At 39.3% G+C, this 23,801-nt stretch overlaps 2 protein-coding genes across 2 annotated transcripts in view; both read left to right on the forward strand.

Annotated features, from left to right (window-relative positions):
• baz2a (bromodomain adjacent to zinc finger domain, 2A) overlaps positions 1-6,886 on the forward strand; it is a 43,006-nt gene extending 36,120 nt beyond the window's left edge. The window contains exon 30 of the mRNA XM_082144958.1: positions 5,095-6,886. Coding sequence (XP_082001084.1) covers positions 5,095-5,254 — 160 coding nt within the window. The 3' untranslated portion in view covers positions 5,255-6,886. The remainder of the gene's footprint in view (positions 1-5,094) is intronic.
• Positions 6,887-11,750: 4,864 nt separating this feature from the next.
• LOC309481527 (aquaporin-4) lies at positions 11,751-22,494 on the forward strand. The gene is made up of 6 exons (XM_082146492.1): positions 11,751-12,573; positions 13,376-13,570; positions 14,330-14,491; positions 19,702-19,866; positions 20,641-20,721; positions 21,051-22,494. The coding sequence occupies exons 1-6, from the start codon at positions 12,559-12,561 to the stop codon at positions 21,264-21,266; spliced, it is 834 nt and encodes a 277-aa protein (XP_082002618.1). The 5' UTR covers positions 11,751-12,558; the 3' UTR covers positions 21,267-22,494.
• Positions 22,495-23,801: the final 1,307 nt, after the last annotated feature.

Consider the following 23,801-nt stretch of genomic DNA (forward strand, 5'->3'; position numbering starts at 1 on the left):
TAATGACGAGCTGTTTGATGTGCTGTAGGATCATTCTGATGGAAATGGAGGCTCACTCAGACGCCTGGCCTTTCCTGGAGCCGGTCAACCCCCGCCAGGTGCCTGGCTACCGACGCATCATCAAAAACCCCATGGACTTCCTCACCATGAGGGAAAGACTTCTACAGGGAGGGTAAGAGGGAATCTACCAATCACAACATTACAGCAGTGGTGGAACGCATCACAAAATTCACGGTTCAGATCATTTACGTTTTTTGAGCAACGGATCGGATCAGAAAAAAAAAAAAAGGGGGGTGGTGTAACTTTGCTTTTCATTTATTACTTAAAGCAAACTTGAAGTTCTTCCATACTACATCAAAAACTACTAGCCGAACTGATCAAATTCACACATTATTAAAAATAAGTGAACAGTCAGTAATAAAATAAGAACAACTACACAAATTACAAGCAGAGATGAATACTGACAGAGTTACAGAGTCTAACAGTAGTATTCAGGTACAGAATTTAATAATTAAGCCTAAATGTAAAATAACACTTTGTTCACTGCAGAAATTAAAGGACAATTCCGGTATTTAACACTTTGAGTCTATTTTGTAGTTTGTTTTGGATGAACAAGTGGTGGACAAAGAAATTTTGACAATGGTTCCTGGCTCAACTTTTTGACTATTTTAGACTCGCCTTTGACCGCTTTAGAATGGGAGTCTATGGCCATGCACAAACATGCCCTTAAAACAACCCTTAACGTTCGTTTTCAAAACTGTTCAACTCGCATATCTTTGAGTATGGTATCTTACGGTATCTTTATCAACTGTTCACTTATGACATTAACAAGAGAATACTTGCAGAGACGGGTATTTATACATATGTTTATGTGTCAGTTCAAGGGCAAGGAAACACGAAAGAGGAATCAATTCGGTATTCGAACGCTGTCTGAAACGCCTTTCTTTCTTTCTTTCTTTCTCTCTTTCTTTCTTTCTTTCTTTCTTTCTTTCTCTCTTTCTTTCTCTTTCTTTCTTTCTTTCTTTCTTTCTTTCTTCTTCTTTCTCTCTTTCTCTCTTTCTCTCTTCTTCTTTCTTTCTTTCTCTTTCTTTCTTTCTTTCTTTCTTTCTTTTTCTTTCTTTCTTTCTTTCTCTTTCTTTCTTTCTTTCTTTCTTTCTTTCTTTCTTTCTTTCTTTCTTTCTCTCTTTCTTTCTTTCTTTCTTTCTTTCTTTCTTTCTCTCTTTCTTTCTTTCTTTCTTTCTTTCTTTCTTTCTTTCTTTCTTTCTTTCTTTCTTTCTTTCTTTCTTTCTTTCTTTCTTTCTTTCTTTCTTTCTCTTTCTTTCTTTCTTTCTTTCTTTCTTTCTTTTTCTTTCTTTCTTTCTTTCTTTCTTTCTTTCTTTCTTTCTTTCTTTCTTTCTCTCTCTTTCTTTCTTTCTTTCTTTCTTTCTTTCTTTCTCTCCCTTTCTTTCTTTCTTTCTTTCTTTGTTTCTCTCTCTTTCTCTCTCTCTTTCTTTCTTTCTCTCTTTCTTTCTCTCTTTCTTTCTTTCTTTCTTTCTTTCTTTCTTTCTTTCTTTCTTTCTCTCTCTTTCTTTCTTTCTTTCTTTCTTTCTTTCTTTCTCTCCACCTTTCTTTCTTTCTTTCTTTCTTTGTTTCTCTCTCTTTCTCTCTCTCTTTCTTTCTTTCTCTCTTTCTTTCTCTCTTTCTTTCTTTCTTTCTCTCTTTCTTTCTTTCTTTCTTTCTTTCTTTCTTTCTTTCTCTCTCTCTCTCTCTCTCTCTCTCTCTCTCTCTCTCTCTCTCTCTCTCTCTCTCACACTCACTCAGTGGGTGAGTCCCGACTTTCGCCTCTTCTGCATTTACAATTGTTTGAATGTGTAAATTGGCAAGACGAAACCCGTCCAAATTATAAACTTTCAATCTATGATGGTTAAATTTAGCAGTTAAGCCGCAAATCGCGTGCGTGCCGAACCGTGGGGCCTGATCCGTACGTATCAACTGCGAATCCGTTCCACCCCTATACAGCAGTGTTGAATCGTGAGGGGCCATTTTGGCCATTTTTGACCGTTTTGGCCAAACGGTCACAAATTGACCATTTGTTTAATTGAATTTATTTATTAGGGGTTCAAGTGTGCAGTGCTGAAACCCTAGAAACCGTTAGTCGTAGAGACTTGAAACTTTGATGGCTGGTAGTACTCACACCGCCTACAACGTCACCAAGGCCCGCCCTGATCAGCCTGACGGGGGCGCTAAAGCGGTCAAAAGTACAAAATGGCTCATAATTCCTAAACCGTTAGGCGTAGGTTCAAATTAGGGCTGCATCTAACGATTATTTTTGTTGTCGATTAATCTATCGATTATTTCTTCGGTTAGTCGACTAATCTAACGATTATTTTTCCGGTTAATCTAATGATTGTTTTTGGGATTAGCTGATTTATCCATTGGCAAACTTTCCAATAAATAAGTACAACAATATATCAGCTGTATTTTGAAGAGGGTAGTGCATCTGTATATTATTTTAACATGAAATCTATGAATGATGACAAAAACATTTTTTATTTCAGAACGGGTAAGTGTCATTTTATTATGAAATATGCGAACAGGAAGCATTTTAAACTATTTTTAACTAATGGTACTATTTCATAAAATGTAAGATACACAGGCCTATTTAGGAAATGTTTTTACTATAGTCTGTTATTAATTACCGTAGTGGGAGTATGATTTACTCAATTAACTTGTCCGAAAATGCACTTTTGTTTATCAGCAAAAAGGTTCACATACACTAGATTGCAGCCTAGGCTACTGTTAAATATAATGTTAGTCGTTTGTTTTTAAAGTCTACATTAGACATCTGCGCGGGATGGATTTCTCCCTTAATAATTCCTAAAAAGCTGACATCTCAGTTCATCGCGATCTCACAAATCTCTGTTATTATAAATGAAACTGGCTGCACAGTGAATCTTTCATAATATCTACACTTTGTTTGCTATAATCAGATGATTTGCCAGTATGCAGAATTCAGCACTGAACAAAGTCCATTTTGAGCGGTGAGGGGATTCTATCTTAAATGCATCTGATTGGCGTTCAAGAAATCAACACATATGTCTGTGATTGGCTACATTGTTCAACGCTGCAAACATGTTATAAATAGATAGAGACTGTGGCCTGTAAATCGTTTCTATTTTGTTTTAGTTGTTCTTGTTGCTTTTGTGCAACAGATGAATGACAATTTATTAGTTTTTAGATGTTCAATTTATAGATAATTCTATTTTGCGGGAGTCCCGCAAATCGTTTTATTCTCCCGCAACCAGCACACACACGAGTGCATTACCGCCCACGCCCGCACTCGGCCATCAGATCTATATTCCCGCGCCGCACTCGGCCATCAGATCGTGGGTCCCGCGGGAGTGCATACACAACTTTTAAAAACTGGCAAATGCACTGAAAGCTGCATTAACAGATTTAAGTTTAAGTTATAAATTAAAGTCCATTTTATCGTCGCCGAATGGGGAATAGTTTGCATAGTGACAAAGCACCTTTCTGTTCGGCCGTAGTTTAAAGTATTCCCATACTTTGGATGATCGTGGTCTGTCATTTTCACCATGAGAGGGAGCAGAAGCCGCCATTACTCGATATTTAAACGTAAATAATTAATGTGACGCGTCGACGCATTTCATGCGTGTCGACGTATTTTCATAGTCGACGTAATCGATGACGTCGACGCGTCGTTACGGCCCTAGTTCAAATGTCTTATATCGGCTCAAGGCGGACAAAATGCATGCCTGGAAATTTTCGGGTATTTTAGATTTTTTTTTTTAAACTTAATTTTGCGATCTAGTCCTAGGTTTTTGGCCCGATTCTCTGGAGTTTGAATATCAATAGTTACCAAAAAAAGTTGAAATTTCAGTTCACAGTCCCTAAGGGCCGCCACAACGTTCCCAGTGGGAGGAGCCACTTTTACTAACAGATAAACAGGTAAAACAAATAACTCATGAATGGAATGAGATAGTTTCACCAAACTCAGCACACATGTAAGAGCTCATGCTGTGGTCGTGTGATAAAGGACACTATAACAGGAAATTGGTGGCGTTATAACAGTAAAAAAAACATGAAAATGGCTATAACTACTTCACCGTTAGTCCGATTGACTTGAAAATTGGCATGCAGTGTCGAGGTGCCATGATTGTCTATGCATACATTGACATACCTCAAAAAAAGTTTCCGCCATCGGCCAATGAAATTTGAGCACCTATGAGACGAGGTTAATCGGAGGCTGATCGAAACGAAATTCGCTGGCCTGTTTGACTCCTCATTCTGAGCATCTTTGCCTCTAGGACCGACGCCGTCCATAGAATCATTCCTTACATATTGGGAGATTATTTAAAAAAACAACTTTGGCGAACTAGTCCTAGGTTTTTGGATGAACCTCGATTAAAATCACTGCGACACAATTCTCGGGACTCTCTAGGTCAATAGTTACTTTGTCCTTTGGATAGCTATAGCAGAGTAATTTAAAGTTTCATTTAAAAAGTCTTACCCAAAAGCCTAAATGAAAACTCAAAACTTCATGAAAATAAGTGAGAACATGCAACGTGATTTTTAAACAAGCATGCAAACTTTTATAAAGATCAGACCATGGGTGGGGCTATAACTGTTAAAAAACTTTAAATCCGTATCTTTCCTATGGTAAACTGCCTATATTGGCTGTAAATGAACATTTCTATGATTGAGATGGTAACAGGCTTGCTAAATAAAACATATCTTTTTACGCATGTGCTTAAAGGCATTAAACAGCTTGAACCCCGACAATTGCTTCTCGCAGCTATATTTTATTGTATTCACATTTTTTATTCAATTTATATTATTAATTGAATTTATTTATAAATTAATTTTAGTGAACTAATATTCAAACTGTTCCTCAATCATTTATTAGTTCTTAAATGTCCAATTTACCAGTAATTGGACCGATGTTAATGCATGTCAAAGAAAAATTAACTTATAGTTGAGTCAGACTCTGTATTTGACATTATGTTTGGGTGTATAATGTTTAGCAAAAGTTTTGTTCAGGCATCAACTGAAAAAAGCATAGACTAAAAGATCTTACACACCCGTGTCTCTCAGGTACTGCAGCTGTGAGGAGTTTGCTGCCGACGCTCATCTGGTTTTCAACAACTGCGAACTCTTCAACGAGGACACGTCAGACGTGGGCAAGGCCGGCCACTCCATGCGCCGCTTCTTCGAGAGCCGATGGGCAGAGTTTTACGAGAACAAGGACAAATAGAGACGCTGCCCTCTGCTGCATGGGAGGAGCTCCACGCTCCTCCGATGAGGCCCGTTACTACTAAAAACTCTTTCTGGAGAGCCCTCCAGTCCTATGTATGCATACACATGTAGATATATGTATAAATTTGTTCTGTTTGTTTTACAAGTATCTGTTTTTGCCCCCCCCCCTCCCAACCCACCTTGATTTAAGGTTCAAACATTTCTTTATCAACTGGTGTTACGGCGTACAAACTTCTCATCTTTCTTCACTTTCATCCGTCACTCCTTTGGGGGTCGAAGTACTTCTACAGGACTTGATTGGGTCACACTTGATGTCACGTGTCACAGACACACCTCTATCAGGACGTTCTCACTGTTTCGCCTTCTGCTCCTTAACGTACTGCTCGTGGACCACGCGTGTCCCCTTGATTGAAAATGTAACGTAACGTGCTTTCGAGACTAGAAGCAATTTTCCTCAGTATATTTTTTATTATATACTATATATACACTTAAAGACAGAAAAAAAAAATAGTTGGGATTATTTAATAGCAATAGACTGTAGTGAATCTGTACAGACATGTCGTAGAGAGATGTATAGGTGACTCATGAAACGGCCAGTAAACATGCTATATCACGTGTAACTCATCACGTCTTTTGCTTGTAGAAAATTGGTCTTTTGAACTGGAGGTTTGCCATCTTTTACTAAGGATTTTTTTTTCTTTCTCTGTCATGCCCCCTAAACCCAGAAAATCAGTGTTCGTTCATGATAAAATCTGACGTAATGCCAATAGCAGAATCATTTAGGCCGGTTTTAACTTGATTTATAAGCTCCGCTAGCTAGATAGCCATTTTCAAAGCTTTTGCTTGGTGTATGACTATTGTCTGTGGGGGGATAAAAACGTTAGGTCGTATTGATATTGGTTTATATGGAAAGGATATGTACGTACTTATGACAGTATAGGTTGGTTTAGCGCCGCTTATTTTCTTCCCTGTCTCTTCAGGACAGTATGACTGGATCCGGTTTGCTCCTGGTTTTCATGAACATGATGATTTGTTAAAAACCCTTGATCCATCCTCAGATGTTTAGACTGTTTTATGTGTTTTAATGATGTGTGTGTGATTGTTTGAACCTGGACCAACTCCATCAAAAAGGATATTGTAACCATGCTTTTTCAAATGAAAATGCCTTGCATTATTAGTGGTTGAACTGACCCATAAGGATTTGTGGTATCTGAGCGTTTTCATTGCTTCCCCTTATTATTCCAAAGCAGGATACACTGAGTAGAGGAGCGCAGTAGAGCACACTATTCATGTTCATTCATACACTGAACTCAACGTGCGCAGCAGGAGATGCACCGTTCACTCTGTTCCTCCTCGTACAAAAAGGGACATATTTGCTTCTCCTAATTTCTTTTTTTTTTACAGATGGAAAACCTGAAGACAGTACTAGAACATTCAACCAAATGTGGTGTTAGTGAATTTTTAATAATGTACAGTTTTTGTGACTTTAAATTTGTTCCTTTCTATATTTTTAGGACCAATATATCGTTTTTAAGAGGCGACATTAAATGACCATGTTGTTTCAAGGTAATGTAACACGCGTGCACCTGTAGAATGTACTGTAACAGAAATAAAACATCTAGTAGACGAACATCTGGTCTCCTTAATGTGTTTATTATCTGTAGGCCTATAGTGTCTGGTAATGACGTTTGTATATTTAAGATATCACACAAGCATGAATACTCTAAACATCACCACTGCCTTGAGTCTGAGGTTGCTTTATATATAAAAGTTAAAGGGGTGGTTGAATATGATTTCACTTTTGTAACTTTAGTTAGTGTAATTTTGCTGTTTGAGCATAAACCACATCTGCAAAGTTACGACGCTCAAAGTTCAGAGCAAAGGGAGATATTTTCTTTTACAGAAATCGCTTTTTAAGGATTACAACAAACAGCTGGTAGGAACTACAATGAGCTTCTTCACGGGTGACATCACTAACCCTTAAATTTACATAAACCCCGCCCCCGATATCCCGATAGATTATCATGAGAGAATATGCTAATCAATGACTAGAAGATAACTCCACATAATTAAGCTACATGAATTCATCAACTAACCATTCAGAAATGTCCTGTTGCATTCTACATGTTGTCACTTCTTGAGTCTCTCCATCATTGTCTGACTCCGGATTGAACATAAAAGGCTGAACGTTTTTGACATCTGTCAGTGTGTGTGTGTGATGTAAAAGGACACGAGCTCTTGATGATCAACTTTACTGAAAAAAACCTCTGTTGTACACAATCTTCTACATGCCAAGGAAATGACCTATTACTATAACTGTAAAAACGTCCCACTTCAGGGTCGTGATAGATGTTTTTCTGTGAATAAATATATACACACACTTGTAAAAGCATCTATAAGTATCTTCTTTAATATAGTGACGACACAGTATTTTGTGAATGGCACTACTGCTGGTTTCCGAAAGCTGCGATTGACTGATGTTATGATTGCTATTGATTGAGTCACCGAGGTTGGTAAGAAAATCTGTTATTAATATTTTGGAGTGGAGATTTTAGGACAGTTACCACGGGATTAACATCATGACAAGTTTTTCAGCAACTGGGCTTGACGGAGTGGGAACGTTGTGTATTAGCTATTTTGAGCAGAGAGTCTGTGGCATAGAAACCCGTGTGTTGTCGTGTTGGTAGTGCAGCATCACAGGCTCGAGCAGCAGGTGGTCGGAGTGTATCTGCACGCTTTGTGTCGCACAGATCCCCAGTGTGTGTGTGTGTGTGTCTGCAGCACATGCTGAAGGTCAGGATGCTGTCTGTCCCAGCTGGGCCTGGACCGTCCCCCTTTCTGTCTCTGGAAGTATTACTGTATTTGCTTTATATCATTTGGGGGAAAAATCACTTTTCTGTACACTTTCTAATTATCATGGGTCCAGCTCCTTGGTATAGGACCTAAATATATTGTCCTGTGAATTTTAGTGATGACCCTGAAAAATACACATAATAGCAGATATGAGTATTGAGTATTCATATTTTAGGCAAAAAAAATCAAAATCAATGACTTCCATTTAGGGAGACAAATACCTTGTTTTAATGTCTTCAAAATGGACAAATCTTGTTTTTTATGGAACATTGCAGTAATTATTGTAAATGATTTAGGCCTATCCATGCTCATCATCTTTTTTAATTCAAGTGCCTCATAATCTTAAATTAAGGAGGGGTGGGGTGGTTGACGTCAGGCTTCCAGTAGGGAGACCTGAGGTGATGTCATTAGAAAATGCGGGAGAAGTGGGGAAAAGAAGAGGGGAAACGTACAAAAAAACATAGGGATGTATGCAACTATATCACTCATCTCGTTACGACTATGATATTAATATTTTAATAAAATAGGCTATATGTCACTTGTGTTATGCTGTAGGTCTATTCCTTTTTGTGTCCAACTAGCTTACATAACCAGGCAGAAAATTTTGATTTTGTAACAATGTATTTATTTTATTTTTTTTAAACAAACTTAATATCACTCAGTTTATTAGTGTTTGTACTGTACAGTTGTGCAGTTTTGGGGGATTTCTGGTATTTTTTTAATTACATTTTTTGCCTCAATTTGTAATAATTGAAATACACATTTAAATAAAACGGCAACATTTTTGGTGAAATTCTCTTTAAAGAAGATCTACATTTCTCAGTTTCATTCATGATGATAACATGAAAAATGTGCCATGGATTAGTGGAAGATTCCTGGCATCTTCTAGAAAACAAACACTTTTAAAATTAAAATTACAAGAATTTTCAACTACAGAAGGGGAAGTTCGCCCAGAGCGCCATATGAGCTAGAACCGCCACTGTCGACCAATAGCAAACCACAAACATACAATCAATTGAGCCCAGCCCTCTTATTCCAACAGCCGTTTCACTCAGATATGTGTAGGGAGAACTATACATACCGTATACATACTGGGAACTATATTCTCAGAAGGCGAAGCACTGCTACTTCAGCGGAGTGATTTGCTCGCAGCACTTGAGAAGCCCCGTGGTGAGGAGCAGAGAGTTCGCTCAGAGTTGGAGTAAATCACTCCGCAGAAGTAGCAGTGCTTCGCCTTCTGAGAATATAGTTCCCAGTATGTATATGGTTAGAAGATGGCTGTGTCTCATGTGACCTTGTTATTCGTACACGCTGTGACTACACAAATCACAACATGTAAATAGGAAAATGTTGGCATTATTTGGTCACTTATTGGGAGCAGTATGCTAGCTGGAGCCGTTTACCTCCAGTCTTTGTGCTAAGCTAGGCTAGCGGTGGTTGCGTCAGACAGAGTTACGGCACGCACGGAGATGAAAAAGGTATGTATGGACTTATCTAACTCTGGGGGATACGGTGAATAAGCTAAAGTCCCAAAAAGTTGGTGTGTTCCTTTAAGTGTCCAAATATTTTGAGGCCAGTGTAGAAATCTCTTTTGCTGTGTCCCAATTCAGAGTCCGCATCCTTTCGAAGGACTGGAATACCCCCGGGATCAGGGATGAAGACCTCTGCTCTACTCTAACTTTACCTTTCCTAACCCTGTTCTACCCATTTCTGTCCTGCTCTTTTCTAGTAATCCTTAGCTGGCAGTTTGATGTGCTGTTTGTGTGTGTGTGTAACTGTTGGTGTCAGCATTCTGAGTGTGGAGAATGGAGAAAAAAGGTTTCTACACTGTCAAGTCGACCTCCCCTCGCTGGCCTACGCCGGGTTTAGGTTCACAAAAGAGGGGATCACAGCTCCACAAACCACCAGCATGAAGTGGATTACAGGCGGGACGCACACCCACTCTCTCTTCCCCCCGACCTCTCCAAGTCAGTGTTGACCTTGATCTTGTCTCAGAAGTTCAACTTTTACTCTGACCTGTAATCAGCCACTGTAAGCAAACCATATTCAAATCTAGAGGGCCGCCCGGAAATGTGTTGAGATAAATGTTGAGAGGCTGCAAATGAACAACTGTTTCATGTTTGTTTGCACATTTTCCTTACACTTGATCACTGACCTTGAATCTCATTAAACCTGTCAAGGTCATTATTCAACCCAAAATCAAAAGAAATATACAGCTCTGGAAAAAATTAAGAGACCACTGCAAAATTTGCAGTTTCTCTGGATTTATTGTTATGTATCTGTTTGAGTAAAACGAAATTTTTTATTTATTCTACAAACTAGTGACAACATTTCTTCCAAATTTCAAATAAAAATATTGTCATTTAGAGAATTTATTTGCAGAAATGACTGGTCAGAATAACAAAAAAATAAATAATTCAGACCTCGAATAATGCAAAGAAAACAAGTTTATACAACACAAAACTATTGTTTTAACTTAGAGTTCAGAAATCTATATTTGGTGAAATAACCCTGATTTCACATCACAGCTTTAATGCATCTTGGCATGTTCCCTATCAGTCGGTCACATTGCTGTTGGGCGGCTTTATGCCACTCCTGGAAAAAAATCTAGCAGATTGCCTTTATTAAATGGCTGGTGACCCTCTTGCTTACATTCCAGAGGTTTTCAGCGGGGTTCAGGTCTGGAGATTGCGATGGACATGACACGGTCTGTCTTTGTGAAGGACGTGCGACTCAATCCACATACAAGGTTGTCCTGGAAGAAAACATGCTTCCTTCTGCTGTGACAATGTTCCCCAAATCAAAGGACTGTTTTCCCCTGCAGAACGACGCTATAATCCACACAGCCAAGGCCAGTCAAAGTGTGGATGAAGGACCACCGGATCAAGACCCTGTCATGGCCGTCACAATCTCCAGACATGAAAAAGTCATGTGACCATGGTGGAGTTCATTTATAGCTTCTGCCGATTGTATTTAGGCTTAAGAAAAGTCGTGTTTATTTGAGGAGATTGTCATGATGAACAAAACGTGCAAGAATCATGAACTTTTGCTGGTTTCTGAGCTTATTTTTTGCAAATGCCAATGGGAATATCCTATTGGGTTTGTGTTGTTTCTTTATAAAAATGTTGATACAATGTAAAGTATTTTCTCTGGCTCTTGTTTTAAATTATTTTGTTCTGTTGTCATGCTTGATGTTTTCATCTGTTGACGTTGTACAAGCAGAATGTGACGGTTGGTCGGTGTGCTATTAGTCCCGCCCCTCCTCCTCTGTGATTGGACGGCTGGGTAAAAAGTGACAGTGATGAGTGTTGCGTTTAACCCAAAGTTGAACATTCTTCAACTCTAGGCAACTGCCCCGCTCTGTGCAGCCTCGAACCCGGGTCTCCGGCGTTAACAAGGAGGCTAAAGACTGCAGATATCAATTAGTCATATTTAATTGAATGTTTCATGTGTGTCTGTAATAAAATGCTAGAAATGAAACATTTCAGTGAAGCTGTATTAGGCCTATCCAGTTTGAATGAGCCTAACTTGAACGTGTATTCACTCTCAGAAAAAAAGTTACAGCGCTGCCACTGGGGCAGTACCCTAAGGTACAAAAGTGAAAAGGTACATATTTGTACCTTACTTAAAATTTGTACCTTTTTACCTTACCTAAATGGTAAATATTAGTACCTTAAAGGTACATGTTAGTACTTTAAAAGCACATATTAATACCTTTTCGCTTTGGTACCTTAGAGTAGTGCCCCAGTGACAGCGCTATACCTTTTTTCTGACCGTGTTTAAAGGCCAATAAAAGGTCCCGATTGCATGTTTAGCTCATCTAAAACGGGCCACTTTAAAGAGCCGTCTAGCTCTGCCGCATCATAATAGGTGTCATGGCAACTGAATCAGGCTGTCGCTATGACAATCATCACAGGACTTCACAAGTAGGATGATGAAAGGAGAGAAACGATGGATAATATATGTGTGCACATTCTCTCGTTTATAATTAAAGGATGTTGGCACCGAAACCCAACAGTGGCAGATAATGATAAACCAAACAACACTCAAACCCTCACTCCTTAAACTAGTGGTTGAAGTTGCTCTCTTTCAGCCAGTGTCTCTGGTGAATACGAGCGACCGAGGGTCGTTGTTCTACAGCATTAAAGCTTCACGTGCCCGACTGAAGTGGATGTTTATGATGCATGTTGAGCAGCTGTGGAGGTTTGTCAGCACTGCTAAGCATTTAGCGGGAGAAAGGGAGGGGTGATCCCTTTGTGCCCGGGCCTCCTGTAGTCTCCTCCACTGGAATTAATTAGCCTCTTTCTGACAGAAGACACCCTTCCATCGCAGCCCGTGCCCTCAAACACACACACACACACATACACACACACACACACACATCAGGACAGACAGACTGACCGACTGACTGACGGACGGACGGACGGATTGTACAAGATCAGACTTGGAATGGCAATAAAAGAGGTAAGGACAAATAAAACACAGTCATTGATTGGTTGCTGGAGATTCAGTTCAATTTGCGTCCAATTTGCTGTGTTTGCATAAAAGATCAGGTTTTAGGGTGAACTTATGATGAAATGCAATCTAAAAAATTTCTGTGATATCTATTGTGTCAGTTGATTTTAGTTCATTGTCTTTCCACTTTTAACCATGGAATAAATGTATGGTGACACAAAAAATACTTCTATTTATTGACTTGCTTGCATCGTCACAAAACATAAATTATATTACATTATATCATATTACATTTTATATGTAACTATATATATATATATATATAAAATTATAAAATCACTACTGTAAAAAAGTTGCTGCCTTAAATTTTTAAGTACAATCAACTTGAATGTTTAAGTCATTTCAGCTTAAATTACATAAAATGAGTTGAATCTTGTGTTACTTATAAAAAAGTTAAAGCAGTGTAAAAATGTATGTTGTCAACTTATTGATCATATCATTTTTTACTGTGTATAAATTTGAATTGATGACTTTTTTTCTTTATGTTTTTTTTTGTCCCTTTATTTTCTGTGTTTATTTAATTAGTGTCTCATTTTATTCAGTAGTTTTTAATAGTGTATGTTTATTTAAAACAGTTTGCTGTCTCTGTGCATGGACGTTTTAATCCTGTAAATTACTGTCATCTTATTTTGTAAAAAAAAAAATATATTTAAATTAAATGAGCTATTTAAAAAGTTATTTACTGGTTACTGATTCATCACAGTTTTAACGTCAGTTATTTGCTTTATTTTTGCCGTTTGATTCACACCAGGAGCTGAGGAGCCGTCAGTTTTGGCAGGGGATTCTGGCAGAGCTTCTTGGTTCCCTGATCTTTGTATCTGCTGTGTTGGGCTCTTTAGTGCCGGGGCCGGACGGGGCCTCCCCGGGGCCCATCTACCCCGCACTGGCTGCCGGTATGGCAACTGTGGTTCTGGGATATTGCTTTGGTGAAATCAGTGGGGCTCAGGTAATTAACTGATTTATTTATTTATTTGTTAACTCAAATGGAAAATCTGGTGGTGTTAACAATGGCATGTCATCTGATTCCCAGAAATCACAAAACCCTATAATAATACCCTATAATAATACCATAAAGTATTATATGAAGCAGAAGTTTCGATAGTCTTTTATTCCCTATTGTGACATATCTTAGTGAAACGGCTTCTGGAACAAGAGCAAATGTAGGGTGGGACTTGCGTACGGCCGTCTGCCGGAATCTAGTTATTTTAGTCAATGAAGTTTTAAATATGGATATTTTTCTTACACGAACGCATCGCTTCACTTCAGCAGGCCTTTATTAACCCGCCACAGCCATGTGGAGCACTTTAATCATGGATGGATGCGCTTTGATGGACTTCCAAAAAAATATACCCATTCACTCACATTATAAAGCTTGGAGGAGCCTGGACATTTTTTATATATAACTCTGATTATATTCGTCTGAAAGAAGAATGTCATATACACCTAGGTTGGCTTCAGGGTGAGTAAATCATGGGCTAATTTTCATTTTTGGGTGAACTATCCCTTTAAGACGCTTAATGTGGTTTAAGTAAGTGATATTGAAGCCCCAAATTTAGTACACAACTTATTAATGAAACATATGTTTCTTAACATGTTAATTATTTTGAGACTAAATTCATCCCATAGTAGGCTTTGGTAAGAGCAAGTAAAATAATCTGTGGGATGGGTGATTTAAGTGAAAGTAAGAGTGTCCTGTTGTTTTTAGGTCAATCCTGCAGTGACTGTGGCGCTCTTGGCCACGCGTAAGGTGGATGTGTTCAGGGCGCTGGTGTATCTGGTGGCCCAGTGTTTAGGGGGGATCCTCGCCACGGGCCTCATGTACCTGTCGCTGCCCCTGAAGTCCACCGCACAGAACTACATCAACAAGGTGCAGAGGCTTTCACCAAATATAGGACATGTTCAGACCCACATACTGAACCTGTTGGTCATGAAACAACATCCACATCCACCAGTCAGACTTTATTGTTAAGCTTTTATTTTTCAACCTGAAATCTCCTACTGATTTTAGGGCTTGTTAACTCTATAAAGCTTACTGTTTCATATTTGATACATGTGTTTCTAAGGCCTCTAGATGATCAACATGATCACAACTTCTTGTACACAAATTTCAATAACTTATGTTGTCTGGTTTATAGTTTATTCTTTGTTAGAAATTAAAAGGCCTTTTAGTATAATTGTAAAAAGCCCCCTTCAGGTCGTGATACATGTATGTTTTACAGCTGTGAAATGTTATGACTGATTTTAAGTAAACATAAGAATACATTTTATATTGTTATTAATATTTCAAGACGAACACTTACTGGAATGAAGCAACTTCGGTTTACTTGATTATTCAAACATCATTCTTTAGAAAACCTTAACATTTATCAAATATTGATCCATCAGGCTTTTGAGGGACGTTTATTTGTTCATCTCTCGATCATCATTGTATTGCATTATATGTTTATACCTCCACAGTAAAAACTTCAGAGCTTTGATCATAAAACTAAAATTATATATACTGTATATATGCAGTTTATGTAAGTATCTTCTATTTTGTTAAAAAGATCTCATTGATTTACATTACAAGCTATCAGAATTTCATCTCTCTTTTTTGTCCATATAAATATCAGCAACTGCAGCAAATTGAATATTTCTGTGAATTTTGGGCCTCTGAATAATATTATGGTGAATTTTCGTCCTCAAGTATGAGCTTCATATTCTCACTTACCTTAGACCTTAGTCCTGCTCATGCTGTCTAGCATATAAGGCAACGAGAGCTCTCCACTGCGCACGATCAGACGCATGGTCCTCAGCTTCCACCCAGCTGATGCCGAATCGCTTCAAGTCATCTTTGAACGTGGACCTCCAGTTGGTCTTGGGTTGTCCACGTCCAAGCTTGGCATCTAGAGGTTCCCAATACATGGCGCGGCTCGTAATCCAGTGCCGGGCCATTCGCAGAACATGGCCGGCCAATCGTAGTCTCTGTTCGGCGATGATGATGCTCAGTCTGTGCACGTTGGTGATGTGGTCTAGATTGCTAATTCCAAGGATACGTCGTAGACACCGCTGATGAAATACGTCAACCTTACGGATGACAGCCACTCTGACCTTCCACGTCTCGCTGCCATAGGTGACAGTAGGCAGGACGATGGTTGTGTACAGACGCAGTTTGATGGTCAGGCTGATGGTACTCGATGTCCAGATGGGCCGCAGGTGGTAGAACACTGCTGATGCCTTGCCAATGCGACAGATCACATCCGCCTCCGAGACACCATCATTTTTATTTAGGCTCCCAAGGTAAGTGAACTGGGTGACGTCGTCTTCCAGCTGCTGCTGCACTAGATGGATCGGGATCATGGTGGGTGTTGGTAGCAAGTGGACCTGCATGACCTTGGTCTTCTCTCCGCTGATCTTCAACCCAACTTTGCCCGATTCCCTGTCCAAAGAGGAGGTCATACGTCCAAGGGATTTCCTCGTCTCCACGAGCAGTGCACTATCGTCAGCAAAATCCAGGTCGGTCAGGCGTGATTAGTCAGTCCATGGGATCCCATAACCGGGTCCGTCCATCGCCTTCGCCATGACAAAGTCGACCACGATCAAGAAGAGGAGCGGCGATAGAATGCATCCCTGCCGGACGCCGGTCACGATATTAAAGAAGTCGGTGGTCCCAGTTTTGGTCTTGATCGCGCAACTGGAGTTCAAATATAGGTTCTTGAAAATGGCGATGAATCGTGGTGGGACGCCATACAGGTGAAGAATACACCACAGCGAATCCCGATGGACACTATCAAAGGCCTTCTTGAAGTCGATAAATTTGATGGAAAGGGACCGCTTGACCTTGATGGACTGCTCAATGATATCACGGAGGGTGAATATCTGTTAACTGCATGACCTTCCTCCTCGAAATCCAGCCTAGTTGTCACGCCAGCGTCGATCAACAGCCGCCCCACAGGCGTCGCAGCATGACACTGCAAAGGACTTTCCCAGGCACTAAGAGCAAGGTGATGCCTCTCCAGTTCCCACAGTCAGATGGGTTCCCCTTCTTCGGCAGCTTAACAATGACGCCCTTTCGCCAATCATTAGGGACAGTCTCAGACTGCCAACAGCTGTTGCACGCCTCAACCAGCTTTTGGGCGATCACTGGCCTGCTGTACTTCAAAAGCTCTGGGGATATCTTGTCCAGTCCAGCAGTTTTACTCCTCTTGAGCGCTTTGATTGCCGCATTGACCTCTGTAGTGGTGATATCGCCGATGTTGACCTCGAGTTCGGGCTGCCCTGGCTCACTGTTGAAATCGTAGGTGGATGTTGGTTCTGACTGGTTCAGGGTTTCTTGGAAGAGCTCGATCCAACGGGCGTCCTGCTCTTCTTTGCTTAGAAGTAGTTTCCCGTGTTTATCCTTGATTGGGATGCTTGAGCTACTTCGAGCTCCAGTCAGCTCACGCACGATGAGATACAGGGTCTTGGTATCGTTCCCATCGGCGGCTTCCTGAGCTTCGATGCCTTTGTTCTCCAGTAATTTCTTCTTATCGGCTCTGCAGCTCCTCTTAACCTCTCGGTCCAATTAAGCGTATCGCCGTGCTGCGATGTTCAGCTGATCTTCCGAGCAGGCCTGCTTGTGTCACTTCTTCGCCTCCTTTTGCTCATCGATGATAGCTCATGTCCGGTCCTGAATCCACTGCTCTTTATATGAATGTGGAGGGTGAATCCGGTGACGACTTGGGGGTTCCTTTAACTTCTCCACTGCAAATGGGTGTATGGGCTGCGGACGTTTCTGTGGCTTGAGCTTCAACTGGAGGGTCCCTCGCAGCAGGAAATGGTCAGATACAACATCTGCTGCTCGGTACACACACACGTCTTGCAACGACTTTCTCCATAGCCGGTTGATGCAGATGTAGTCGATCTCATTAGAGAAGCGACCTCCAGTTGCCCTCCAGGTCTTCTTGTGAATGGCCTTGTGTTGAAAGATGGTGTTGCCGATGAAGAGGCCATTAAGACTGCAAAAAAGATGGAATCGCTCGCCGTTGTCATCGGTCTCGTCGGTGGATGAAAAGGGACCAACAATCTACTCGAAGCCTCTTCGATCTCCTCCAAGTAAGGCATTTAAATCTCCAATTAGTAGCTTGAGATCATGGCTGGGAATGGTATTGAAAGTGTCTTGCAGCTGCTCGAAGAAGGCGTCCTTCTCAACATCCGTTGCGGCTTCAGTACACTTGCACAATGGTGGTCTTAACGTGCGGGAAGTGGAATCGAGCGGTGATGATGCGGTCACTGACGGGCTTCCATCCAATCATGGCCGCAGCAGCCCGCTTGCCGAGGATAAGCCCAACGTCGCGCTCGTGTTTGTCTTCGTGACCCGAGTAGATAACCACCTTGCCGTCGCTGACCATGTGGTCACTACCGGTCCAACGCATCTCGCTGATGCCCAAGACGTCCAACTTGTAGTTGTCGATTAACTCCCGCAATAGCTGGGCCAGTCGTCCAGACCGGAATAGGGTCCTGACGTTCCAAGTGCCTATTCGGGTGATGTTTCTGGTGGAGAAGATCGAATTCCGCATCAGACTCTGGACACCATTTCCAGTTTGATCCGTCGTCATCATAAAATCCGAGTTCCGGCCATTCTTATGTAATGTTTCTTCTCTTGTTGTTTCCGTAGCGGTTAAGGTTTTTTACGGGGGACGGGTTGCTACTCCAACGCCCCAACCCATTCGGGAAGCCAGTGCCACCGTTCGCCGAGTGCCAAGAGCCCATGTTGCCCAGCCGACGCCACATGGAGGAGGTGGATGGACTTTGTTCGGCCCCCCCCAACAATTTTTTCAAAATCAATTTTTCTATATGTTCAATTAAAAAAAAATAACCGATTTTTCTGACTATTGTTTCATAGCCCGTTTTACAGGGTTAATGATTAGGGTAGGGAAGGAGTTGCAACTGTGTTTGTTGGACAAGTATGTTGTTGCATGACCAAACCTCCCATTTTGAATAGAAATTAAACAGTCTCTCAAATAACAACATGAGGAGGCCTATTTAGTATGTTGACATGAACTTCTAATGTCCTTTCTAAAAGGGTACTTGAACAGATTCATACTGCAGGCCTCCCTTACAAAACACAAGTATACATCAAGTTAATTTTATTAAGTATACTTAAGAAAAATTCATGTTTATTTTTAAGTATGCTAATCAATGTACTAGAAGTATACTTTGTAAGCGTACTGTTTCAAAATGATTAAAATTGACCCACTTTTTAGTGTATAATAGAATACTTTTAAGTATACTTTGAGTGTAACAGTAGAAAACTTTGAGTACACAACTAGTTTACAACTACATTGTTTGTTTGTACTGCAACTATACTTCAAGTGAACATATAGATATACTTATAGTTTACTAGTTAAATACTTGTAGCACATTTCTTTAGTATATGAAAAATATAGAAAAATATACAATTTAAAATAAATCAATATTTTTAAACAATGCAAGTTTATAAGACAGTATGTAAAGTACACTAAAAAAGTTGCTGCCTTATTTTTATGTACAATCAACCTGGATGTTTAAGTCATTTAAACTTAAATAACATTAAACTGACTTAAAAAATTAGTTGAATCTTGTATAACTTATAAAAAAGTTGACAATTGCTTTTACTCATTTTGATGAGTTAAAGCAATGTAAAAACATGTGTTGTCATAACTTAACATATCATTTTTTACAGTGTATATGAAAAAGTATTTAATAGGCAACTCAATCAAAAGAGTAAACTCCTACAAGCCAAGTATACTTAGAATACTTAATTATACTAAGTATATATTGATCAAAAGATATAGGCCAAATATACTTGGACTTTTCTGTCAGTATAGTACACTTACATTTAATTTTAAGTATATTTCTGAGAAGTACATAAAAAGTCGACTGAAAGTACATTATTTTTAGTTTAAAAGAAGTATACTAATAGCACACTTGAATAAACTTCTTTTTTGTAAGGGCTGTGTTTAGAAATGTGCTGTTTAAAGATGTTTTGCACTTACTTTCTAGTCCATAGAGAATCAACATAACACTCAGTGTTACAAAACAAAACTAAAACGTCCGTCTCATTTCCTTCTCGTTCAGGTCCCAGTGGACATGAACGCAGGTCAAGCTCTCGTGATGGAGATGCTTGCCACGTTTGTCCTGGGCTTCACCGTATTTTCTGTGGAAGATCAACGCAGGAGAGAAATAAACGAACCTGGAAACTTAGCCATTGGGTTTGCTGTAACCACTGCAATCTTTATTGCTGTAAGAAATTAATACTTTTATTCTGCAAGGATGCATTAAGTTGATAAAAATTCACAGTAAAGACATTTATAATGTTACAAAAGATTTATATTTCAAATAAATGCTGTTCTTTTTAACTTTCTATTCATCACAGAATCCTGAATGAAAAGTATCACTGTTTCACACAAAAATACTGTTTTCAAAATTGATAAAAATAATAAATGTTTCTTGAGCATCATATCAGAATGATTTCTGAAGGATCATGTGACACTGAAGTCTGGAGTAATGATGCTGAAAATTCTGCTTTTTTAATATAAAAAAAACTGAATCTGAATCTGGTCAGTTGAATCTGAGCTTAGCTGTGCTCCAGTTTGTTGCTTTGCTTGTTTCTCATGGCGCTCTGTGTGACGGTAATTTAACAGGAATAAATTACATTTTATATTCCAATAGAAAACACTTATTTCAAAATGAAATCTTTTTTCACAATTTTGCTGTTTTTACTGTATTTTTGATCAATTAAATGCAGCCTTGATGAGCAGAAGAGACTTCTTTCAAAAACATAAAAAATTACTGAGCCCAAACTTTTGAACAGTAGTGTATGTACATCCCTTATGACTTAAACATAGTGAACTACCAGTCAAACTACATGAACACTGAATCTATTGTCCATTTGACAGCTATTTTTAATGATTATTTTGATGAATAATGATCCCATTGTGCTGTCCTCCCTCTGCATGTATTATTGTAAATACACATAATTATTATTATTTTTAAATGCACGTGTGTGGATTTCAGGGGAGGTTTTCTGGTGCCAGCTTGAATCCGGCTCGCTCCCTTGGTCCCGCTATAATACTTGGATATTGGGAACACCACTGGGTAAGTTAAACAGCTATTTCAAGCAGCTCTGTTGACTAGTTAGTACTAATTAATACAAACGGAAATTACACAGTTCCGCAATTAACATCTAGAAAACTTTTTCTTACAAAAAAAGTTGTGGATTTTTTTGCTTTTGGAGCAAGTAGGAAAGTAAAAGCAATATTTGTCTCCAGACGTGTCCCCTGCTGTTGTTCACTTCTGCAGTCCAAACCCTGAAACATCTCTGAAATTGCATTGCTAGAACACAAATAGGGAGATGAATAGGTTATTTTATGTTTTTACCACTTTAAAAATAAAAAGGCGGTTTATCTGCTTCCTCTTGTGTTCAGGTCTACTGGATCGGGCCAATATTAGGTGCAGTCCTGGCTGGACTATCCCACGAGTTTATTTTCGCCCCCAGTGCGTCCAGACAGAAGCTGGTGGCTTGTTTGACCTGTAAGGACATTGAGATCGTGGAGACGGCCAGCGTGTCTCGATCATCCCTGTCCACCGTCACACAGAGCGCCATGAGAAACAAGCAAAGCAACAAACTGGAGCACAGCTAAGCTCAGATTCAACTGACCAGATTCAGATTCAGTTTTTTTTTACATTTCGTCAATCTCACAAACAACCAGTCGCTGGGTGTTATTCGTGAAACATGACCAGAACAAATTTTGTGTCATTTCTTCATAACCATAATTGCACCACGCAAGTTATTGAGAACAGATTTAAGAATCATTTACACAGACGTTTGTCCTGCTCGTGTTTCACAAATAAGGACGATCAAGTGGAAAATGTTACCACATATTTCCTTAAAAACCTGTAAATACTGAATGAAAATATTTTCATCGAATATTCTATTGTGGATCAGAAGCTGCACTGCCTACTATCTTAAGTAGTCTATGAAAAATGAAAACTGTTTGTACAAAACCCGCAGCTTGAACATGGATAGTTATAAAAGTGCCAAACATTTGCCTGTGTGGCTTGAGCTTGCGATTTTGCTTCAATAATATTCAATATGGAAACACTTAATTTTTTTGCTCCCCAACAGACATTCTACTGACTATCTTTGCAATTACATGTCAACTTATTCTACTAACCCTATCAGTCTACTACAAGTTACTTATAGTTAGTAGAATGTCTAAAGTGGACCATCAAAATAAAGTGTAGACTATAAATACTTTTCTTCAAAATCCACCGTTAACCAAATAACGTCAGAATTTCAGTGTGAATTTCATTTTATCGCTATTATGTCAGTGTGTTTGTTAATATTGTGTCATTATATCTTTAGTGGCAATAAATATAATTGTGTTCTCAAGATTTACTTTGTTTATCATTTGGAGAAAAAGTTGACTTTCAGATTTATGAATAATGGGATTCTTAAACTATTACTGTACTTGATATCAAACTGTAATTTATAAACTATTTAAACTATAACTATAATACGTTTCCTGGCATGACACAAAAAGCATTTGTTTTCTCGCATAAATTTTCTCTGCTACAAATGACTCTGATCCACATTTCAACTTGTACTTGTGGGATGATTTAATAAACGGTAATATTGTTTCTCTGTGTTCTTACAGAAAGCATGTTGAACATTTCCACATTATATACATTTACACACACACACACACACACACACACACACACACACACACACACACACACACACACACACACACACACACACACACACACACACACACACACACACACACACACACACACACACACACACACACACACACACACACACACACACACACACAGAGGTAGTGTGTTGTGTTCCACACTTGCACTTGAGTATACATGCATACATCATACATAGCAGCTATTAATAACACAGACATGCACATAAACAATGAAGAACATCCACACAGTGCCAGCCAGCATTTTGTTTTGTTCAGCATGCATGTGTATGAGTGTGTGTGTGTAAGTGAGGGAGTAAAACAGATGAGATCAGCGATCCTAATTCACCATGAGCTCTTCTAACAGAGGGATTTTCCAGGGCTTTATCCGGCTACGAAGCCCCCCTGCCCCTCCAAAACCGATCTGCTCCTCACACAATACAAACCTCTGTATAATCACTTCTGCCCTGAACAAACCAGAACCACCAGCATCATTCAACCATATCTCCATAAACTGCACTGCACTGATGTTTTCAAAGAAAATTATTTTAATAAGTTTATCTATACCATTGTGTTTACAGTTGGTGGCATCACAAAAAGTCCTAATGGATTTTATATACACAGACAGACAGATAGATGGATAGAACAATGGACAGACAGACAGACAGACAGACAGACAGACAGATAGATGGATGGATGAATGGATTGATTGGTGAATAGATAGATAGATAGATAGATAGATAGATAGATAGATAGATAGATAGACAGACAGATAGATAGATAGATAGATAGATAGATAGATAGATAGATAGATAGATAGATAGATAGATAGATAGATAGATAGATAGATAGATAGATATATAGATAGATAGATAGATAGATGGATGGATGGATGGATGGATGGATGGATGGATGGATGGATGGATGGATGGATGGATGGATAGAAAGATGGATGGATAGAAAGATGGATGGATAGAAAGATGGATGGATAGAAAGATGGATGGATAGATAAAAATATAGATGGATGGAACGATTGGTGGATGGATGGATAGAAATATAGATGGATGATAGATAGAAATATAGATGGATGGATAGATATAAATGTAGATGGATGGATGGATGGATAGAAAGATGGATGGATATATATAAATGTAGATGGATGGATGGAACGATTGGTGGATGGATGGATAGAAAGATAGATGGATGGAACAATTAGTGGATGGATGGATAGAAAGATAGATGGATGGATGGAACGATCGGTGGATGGATAGATAGAAAGATAGATGGATGATAGATAGAAAGATAGATGATGGATGGAACGATCGGTGGATGGATAGATAGAAAGATAGATGGATGGTAGATAGAAAGATAGATGGATGGATGGATAGATAGATAGAACAATGGACGGACAGGCAGACAGACAGATGGATGGACGGATTGGACGGATGGATAGATATATGGATAGATAGATAG

Source organism: Leuciscus leuciscus (assembly GCF_965113295.1).
Source record: "Leuciscus leuciscus genome assembly, chromosome: 18".
Taxonomy (NCBI): domain Eukaryota; kingdom Metazoa; phylum Chordata; class Actinopteri; order Cypriniformes; family Leuciscidae; genus Leuciscus; species Leuciscus leuciscus.

Coding starts and splice junctions, on each gene's coding strand:
- LOC309481527 (XM_082146492.1), top strand. Junction 19,867..20,640: donor CCACTGCAATCTTTATTGCT/GTAAGAAATTAA, acceptor TGTGGATTTCAG/GGGAGGTTTTCTGGTGCCAG. Junction 20,722..21,050: donor GATATTGGGAACACCACTGG/GTAAGTTAAACA, acceptor TCTTGTGTTCAG/GTCTACTGGATCGGGCCAAT.